Source organism: Corapipo altera, unplaced genomic scaffold, assembly GCF_003945725.1.
Source record: "Corapipo altera isolate COAL_440 unplaced genomic scaffold, ASM394572v1 50, whole genome shotgun sequence".
Taxonomy (NCBI): domain Eukaryota; kingdom Metazoa; phylum Chordata; class Aves; order Passeriformes; family Pipridae; genus Corapipo; species Corapipo altera.
The window spans coordinates 9,852,880-9,860,719 of record NW_020884889.1 but is presented as its reverse complement, the minus strand read 5'-3'; the positions used below and the strand labels follow the sequence as shown (position 1 = coordinate 9,860,719).

Here is a 7,840-nt window from a genome sequence, read left to right as displayed (position 1 = left end):
AGGGGCTGCGCTGGCAGGTACAGCCCGGCCGAGGGGAGAACGGGGCGCCGCCGCCTCCGCCCGCGCCCCACGCCGGGTGCGGACCGCGGCGGGCAGCGCCGGGCGGGCGGGCGGCGCTCCACACACGGCAGCGGCGCGATGCTGAGCCGGCACCTTCGGCTGCTCCTGCAGCCCTGCGGGCGCTGTAAGGGGGGCGGGGAGGGGGAGCACACGCTGCCCGACCCTGGCGGGGATTGCGGGGAGCACACGCTGCGCAGCCCGCGGCCCTGGGGAGTGGGGGGAACACAGGCTGCCCCGCTGAGCGCCCGCCGCGGCCCGCCCTGACAGACGAGCCCGCCTGGCGCGCGGGCAGCACCCTCCGCGCGAGCGCGGGGCGCGCGGCAGGACCTGGACGAGGCCACTATCACAGGGAGGGGGGGTGGGGGTGTGGCGGGGCTGCGCCGCGCACAGAAAAGCCGCGGACGGGCCGGTTCCCCCCTGTCCCCGCCCGCAGTGGGCCGTGCCGCGTTTTGGCGGGCTCTGCCAGTCCCCTCACGGCGTCTCCCCGTCCCCCAGCCATGCCCGCCTCCGAGGCCGTGCCGCAGCCGTCCCCCAGCAAGAGGCAGAAGGGCTCGGGTCCCGGCGAGCACAGCACCCGGCTCCGCTTCACCAAGCTGTCCGAGAACGCCTTCGCCCCCTCCAGGGGCTCCGCGCGGGCTGCGGGCTACGATCTGTACAGGTGATGGTGAGGGGGCCGCACCCGGGGGTGGCGATGCCGCCCCACTCGGCGAGCCCTGGGCGCGGGGCTCCGGCGGCTGAGGGGCTATCGTGGCCTCTTGCTCAGGGGGGCTCGCGGGCCCTGCGGGAGAGGAGGTCAGAGCTGCCCTGGTAGTTATCTCCCTTGCTCCTCCATCCTTGGCCCTTCATCTCCAGGTATCTGTGGTCCAGCCGTGCTGCATCACTGATTTCATTAGAGGGCGATGCAGTCGTTGGCCAAAAGCCAGGCTTGACACATCATCCAGAATTGCTGTTGGTGCCAGCACTGGCCGGGTGCCTCACTAGTGAAACAAAAAAAAGTGGTAGTGCACGTGGGCCCTCCTTGCCAGCGCTTGTGCTTTTCTGCTTTCCTCTTGGCTGCTGGGTGTGGCAAAGGAAATTGTGGCAGTTTGATAATGATCTCAGCTGGAAACCCATGTGGGTTAATGTACAGACTTAGGTTTGGGTGAATTTATAACCATTGTTCAAAGGTTTTCGCTATGTTCAGGAATAGTTGCAGCTTGTGGTTGTTTACGTAGTGCTTCTGGGATCCAGTACAGTCACTAGTTACATCTGAACTTCACTGCATGCTCTTCTACCTTTTTTACTATTACTTAAAATAATCAGCCTGTGTTTTTCTTCCTTCACCTCTCTGACTGCCTTCCTGAAGATTTGCCTCAGCACCTTTTTCTTTGTATTCCTTTTGTCCTACCGTGCTGCACTGTAGACCTGGAAAAAGTCTTGTTTTTTAAAAAACCTTTCAGTGCTTCCAGTGTTTAAAAATCAGTTCCTTGTCAAGGTCAAGATATAGTGTTGTCACCACTGCCTTTCATTAAGCCTCCAGTTGGGTATTATCAGCAAGTTCTTAAAATCTCTGTAGTTCCAAGGAGAATCTTGTGACTCGTTAGCTGTCAGTTTGCTCAGGAACATTGTTGCCTAGAATTTAACTTAATAAATAATTAATTTTAATTACAGTTAGTTCATCTGCAGTAGAAAGCTTAATCAGAGAGTGTGTTATCCCTTAAGTTTGCTTTTACTCAAAAAAATGCACAACCACGTTCACCCAATGGTTACTTTAAACTTGTACTTTCTGTCTGTCTGACCAGTTAAAAACCATTTAAAACTGTCAGTTGTGAGACTATGCTGTTCAAATGACACTTCCAAAATCTTAAACTAGCACTATCAAAATTAGAGCATCTTGTATCTTAGGCCCTGCATTAGATTTTGCGAATCCGTAAATATTTTTCAGTAAGTTCCATTTTATAAATTCCCAACCAGAATAATTCTGGTAATTTTTTTACCTTAAGTTACAGAGAAGAAAATGTAAAAAATATTCTCTATAAACTAGTGTTTCTTTCTTTTCTGTAGTGCCTATGACTGTGTGATACCACCCATGGAAAAGGCAGTTGTGAAAACAGACATTCAAATAGCACTTCCTTCTGGGTGCTATGGCCGAGTGGGTAAGCAAAGAAGCTGTAAAAAGGCTGCAGAGTCATTCTGGAATAGGTTTGACACCATCTTCAGCTTTCAGAATTAGTCTACACAAAAAAAGATGCCACGTGGCTGTGTGATTTATTAAGCCTTGTAGCAGACGTTTCTTGTCAAATACATTTGAAGTTTGGTGTCAAGTGACAAAAAGATGATTAGCAAAAATGGTGATAATCTACAGGCAACTTCAGAGGCTCTGCAATAGCTCATTATTTCTCTGCAGTTTCAGAATTTGAATTTGAATTTTGAATGAAACAAAGACCAATAGGTAATGAGCATACAACAAATACATCCCTGAATGTTTAAAAACTAACCCCAAAATAAGAATACTAGTGAAGTAGAATTTGACTACTTTTTGTGACAGAATACTTGGGAGAACTTTACAAGATATTCTGTTTATTTTGTGCATTCTTTTTATGAATTATCTATGAATTCATAAAGTAAAAAAGCAATAGCCACTCCAGTGGAAGAGCATGACCAGTTTGCCTTGCCCTTTTATTTAAAGGGAATGTATGTGTGCATTTCTCTTATCCCAAAGAAAATTTTGAAGGGTGTCATCAAAGTAGTCTAAGGGAAGTAAAACCCCACCCCCCTGCACATAATTTATCTGTTTAAAATACTGCTTAGTAAATTGCTTGCCAAATATTGTTTTCCAACATAACTTAAATGGATTGGCCTCATAATCTTTTGAGATTATGCCAAACTGGTGGTAGTCACCAAAAATAAACCAAGATTGGGCAGTCTTTGTCTGTTCTTGTTGCCTTCCTTGGAGAAACCTACCCTGCAATTGTTGGTCTAAACAAAGATATGCTTTATCACTTAAAAACTGCAATTTTATTGTAGCCAGTAGCAGCTGTTATTTGGTTTAATATATATATGTAAACTAACAATAATTCCTGTAAAATACGTTTGGTTTAGACTGTGGAAGCAGTTCTTGTTACCACAACTATGCAAACAGACTATATAACCTATAAATATTGTCTTTTAAAAGAAATAATTATTACACTCACAAAAAAATTCTTCTTTTCTAGCACCACGTTCTGGTTTAGCTGCAAAGCACTTCATAGATGTTGGTGGTAAGACTTTTGTTATTTTTATTAAGACTTTGTGAATACGGATCACAGAAGTTCCTTAATTTCCCATTGTAATGTGTGTCAATAAATAATGCTTCATGGGTAGTCTGGCAAAAGGAGATGACTGGGTAACACCTCAGAGAGCCAGTGCATCATAATTATTTTTAAACCTGCTGAATTATAAAGTCATTGCTGGTTTTTTAAAGCAGTAACTGTATCATGCTTTTGTAGGCAGTCCCTGCCATAGAAGTTATTTTTTGCTTTAGGTGTTAAAAATGACTTTTTATATTCTGCTTTCTCCATTTTGACTAAACATCTTTTCAGTCTAGTGTGAGATCTGACTGAATTAAATAAGTAACATACAAATAGTCTTTTACACAGAGAATGTAGGGCAATGATATTGAAAAGGGATGAGAGAAAGCACTGGAATAATGGTTTTGCTTCTGGAAAACGTTCATGCACAGTACCCCCTGTGTTTTGTTCACTGGTACTTTGACAGTGCTCTGTAATTGGGATCCCTTTAAGCAATTGTGTCTCAGTTAAATACCAGCAAGTTAACTTGGGAACTAGTGCAGAGACTGTACAGTAACTATGGATCATATGTACTTCAGTTTTTTCACACAGCTGAAGAAACTAATTAAAAAACCAGTTTGCTATTCTTAGGTGTGCATCTTGTGGTTCAACATTAAAGCTTCAAGGTATAATACAATTTCCTCAGGTGTTTATAATCTCTAAGGGGTTGTACTTTCTATAAATCTGGCATTGTCTTGGAATAGCATGTAATTTAATATTTGAATTTTTTGAATTTTTGAAGTAGACTTCAAAATACACACTCGGGTCCACAGGGAGGCCCAAACTCCAGATTTTCTACTGGAAATGTTGTATCAGAGAGGAAAAACTCCAAAGAAGCAGAATATAATTATATTAATGTGCATTGGTAGATAATCATCTGAACTATGTAGTTAAATATAGTGGAATGACAATCAGAGTCTTAAAGCTCCAGTTCTGTTACCCTGCCAGAGGCACAAGATTTGGATCTGTGCAAATCCATAGCTCTCAGAGGAAATGTTAAAAAGTTAACAACAGATTTTTGCTTGACACTGAAAGAGCTGAAGTTAGCAGAACAAATGGAGCCTGAAGTTGGTCCAGCTGTCTTGATTTCAGATGGGGTATTACAACTAAAATTAGTAGTACAGTGGTAAAACACTTCCTGACGTGTGATGGTGTTTTTCAGTTCTTTTTGCAAGACTGATGAGCATTTTTAGAGTCTCAGTATTTGCATATATATTGTTTGATTGTGCATGAGGAGTATAAAGGATGTCAGTATGAGATACTGTGGTGATTTATAAATCTAAACATTATCTAATCTAGCAATCTAATATACTGACATTTATTAACTGCATATCCCTCTAAATTCTTTCTCCTGACAGCTGGTGTTATTGATGAGGATTACAGGGGAAATGTTGGTGTAGTACTCTTCAACTTTGGCAAGGAGACTTTTGAAGGTAATTGTTGAGCTTGACAGAGCCTGTTTTCAGCCATCTGACTGGGAATGAGAAACTAACTTTTTCTTTAAAAGTTTATGCAGAGTTAGAATGAGCTAAGAACATTTTTCTTCTTTCAATTACGAAAAACATAAATACTTAATAATGTCATGTCAAGGGAATACAAAAAGATTCCACTCATAGCAAATTAAGCAGCATGCAAAAAAACCCTACCCCCAAAACCACCCCACCACCACAAAACCAAACCAAAAAAACCCCTACTTAGCTAAGCTTTAGATTCACAATCTGTACTGAAGTGCAGATTGTATTAGGCTTCATCAGTTTTAAGCCTCAGTGCCCAGTTAAAATATTGCCAGTGCAGCCTCTTCTGCATCTTCACAGCACAGGCTTCTTAGGGAAGTTCAGTGAACCACCTTGGGTACTAGTGAGAAATCCTGTTTTCCTTTTATCAGTTCAGTTTTTTCCCCCCAGATTCCTGAGTCTAGTTCACAAAAGGAACCACATTATACACACAGCTGTCTCTCCATCTCTGCACTGCTTATGCTTAAATGACACTTAAGATGCCAGAGGATGGCAGCAGGAGTGAATGGAAGTGCCTTGAGCTGGTCCAGCTGCTGATACTTCACCTTAAAAGGGCTGAGCACAAGTTTCTCTTTACCTGTACTTTTCTGGGGCTGTCAGCATCTGCTTAACTGAGATTCAAATAAGTGTTTTCACTTTTATTACGTTCTGATACTCTTGAAAGGAGATTGTCTCAACTCTGTATTGATTATTCACTGGTTTTGAAGGAACTAATAATATTTTAACTTCCTTGCAGTTAAAAAAGGGGATAGAATTGCCCAGCTCATCTGTGAACGCATTTATTATCCTGAGCTAGAAGAAGTTGAAGTAAGTTGCCTAAAGAAAATATTTCTTTTATTTTCCATGACTAATAGTTTAAGATACTTACATATAAGATGAAATTTATGATATATATGATATAAATACTTTGCTAGAATTACTTTCAGTGTTAAAACTGCATAGCAGCAGTGCTACCTAAATGAAAGTCTTGGTTCTTTGCTCACCCCTAGGTGGTTTTTTTTTTTTTGGTGTGTAGTTTTCAGAGTTAACAGGTACTTGAGGAGTACTTCAGTCTGTACTAGAAATGGTTGTCTCACAATGTGGCATTTGTTTAAACTTGTGCAAAAAGTATTCCAAAGTGTCTCATAAAAATTTTTTGGTTTCTCAGTTATAGCTCTTGTTAAATGTAAATGTACCTTTCTCCATGGTAGAGAATATCTGTTGTATAGAAATAAAAAGCAAGTAAAGGCACTAAACCAGCTTATCCTAATTGATGTCTTTCAGGCTCTGGATGATACAGAACGTGGTGAAGGTGGCTTTGGTTCTACTGGGAAGAACTGAAAATTACTTGAATATGCTTTATTTTTTTTTTTTTTTGTTACACTGTTTCTAAATTTTCATTTGAATTAGAAATGGGATTTTTAGGACTGCATAAAAACATTTCCAGTTTTATTCCAGCTTCTCTGTATCCTCCTGTCTAGTTTTACAGGCAGTGAATTTGCATAATGGGGAAATGTGCATGACTGGCTTGGCTGAACAGCTGATGTTTGGTCCTCAACAATAAGAATGTGTTGTTTATGTGTTGATTATACTCTAATAAATTAAAAAATAACTTCATGATTTGATTTTACTCACCTAAACTAAAAGGACCAGTTTTGCCAGTTTGCATTAATCTTTTGAAATCCATCCTCCACGTGGCTCAGGTTTCATACTGAGAGCCTGTTTCAGACATTTTGATATGACTTCCCACTCTGACCCCTGAAAAAGGCAAAGATATTAATATTGCATCTACTACAACCTGTCCAAATACTTGTGTTTCTGTTCAAAGCTAAAATTCTGACTTTGATCCTTAGCTGATCTTCAAGCAGCCAATTTTTCCACTCTCTTATATTAAGAGCAAACAATGCAATGTTTGAGCTAAATAACAACTCGTCTGGAAATAACTTCTGTATAGTAAGTGCTACGAAATATGCTGTTGAAATATTTGTTGACAAATCTATTAATATGTTACTGTATGAATTATTGAAGCAGTGCACAAATTGTTCTTTTCAGTTCAGTTTTGTCCATTTAACAAAAAGCTCTCTGGAACCTGTCCTGAACCTGATTCCATAAGTGTGGGAATCTCTGAAATGCCTCAAAACCTTTTAGGTGAAAGAACATGAACAGGAGAGCAGAAACAAAAAATAATGACTATTTTTCCAGTTTATCTAAGAATTAGAAAAAGGCTGTGAGGCTCTCAAACACTTTTTTTCCTGCAGCTGTCAGTGTTCTTTTTAGATTTTCTTGGCTGAAAGGTCACAGGTATGAAATACTGTGCTTTAAGTAGTGCTTCAGGGTGGAAAGGTGGGCCTTTTATAGACTTCAAATGTTCATTCCTCTTGGTAGTCTCAGATTAGAATAATCCTACTGGTATTAGTTTTATGTCCTTGTCTAGAACTAACTATTTTCAGTGAAATAAGCCCAAAATATTTTACATTTTGTATATTTAATCCCACCGTCCCCCCCAGTGAGCTGCAAAATAAAGTGTAGTATGAGAGCATTCATATTCCTTTGGCCATGGGATAGTTATTACATTGACTTGGCAGTGCTGAAACAGTAAGTACATTCGTCTTTGTCTGGGGTAAAGTCTTTCCCTCCCATGTGCATGACAAGCTTATTGTCTTTGTTGTTGTTGTTCCCTACCCCTCATCACAGCACTGTCCTTGCATTTGTGCACCCAGACCTTCCTGAGCAGGCTCACCAGGCCAAAGCAAGGAGCACATCACACCAGTGCAGCTTGAGATGAATTGGAAAAGCTGAGCTTGACACTGAGTTTCTTGCATTCTGTAACCTGCCAAACAGGAACTTCAGTTACCAAAGGCTATTTGTAGGTCTTAGGATAACTATGATTCCTTTATGTAAAGCTGTTTCCTCCTGTCATGCCCTAAGTCAAAGAGCAAGTTTTGCTGCTCTTTTTCATTCCCACCTCCCAAACCAAAA

General features: G+C 41.4%; 1 protein-coding gene across 2 annotated transcripts; it reads left to right on the top strand.

Moving 5' to 3' along the window:
- The first annotated feature begins 6 nt into the window (after positions 1 to 6).
- DUT (deoxyuridine triphosphatase) lies at positions 7 to 7,404 on the top strand. Of its 2 annotated transcripts, none has more exons than XM_027644227.1 (7): positions 7 to 17; positions 556 to 718; positions 2,104 to 2,195; positions 3,255 to 3,299; positions 4,727 to 4,801; positions 5,619 to 5,689; positions 6,146 to 7,404. In XM_027644227.1, exons 2-7 carry the CDS (start codon positions 558 to 560, stop codon positions 6,200 to 6,202), a joined length of 501 nt encoding a protein of 166 aa, XP_027500028.1. In that variant the 5' UTR covers positions 7 to 17; positions 556 to 557; the 3' UTR covers positions 6,203 to 7,404. The 2 variants fall into 2 exon arrangements, with proteins under 2 accessions (XP_027500028.1, XP_027500027.1); XM_027644226.1 differs by having other exon boundaries at positions 9 to 184.
- Positions 7,405 to 7,840: the final 436 nt, after the last annotated feature.

Excerpts from the sequence above, each read along its gene's own strand:
- DUT (XM_027644226.1), top strand. The coding sequence starts at position 139 with ATGCTGAGCCGGCACCTTCGGCTGCTCCTGCAGCCCTGCGGGCGCT. Across the intron at positions 719-2,103 it reads GCGGGCTACGATCTGTACAG|TGCCTATGACTGTGTGATAC; the intron begins GTGATGGTGAGG and ends TCTTTTCTGTAG. Across the intron at positions 2,196-3,254 it reads TGGGTGCTATGGCCGAGTGG|CACCACGTTCTGGTTTAGCT; the intron begins GTAAGCAAAGAA and ends CTTCTTTTCTAG.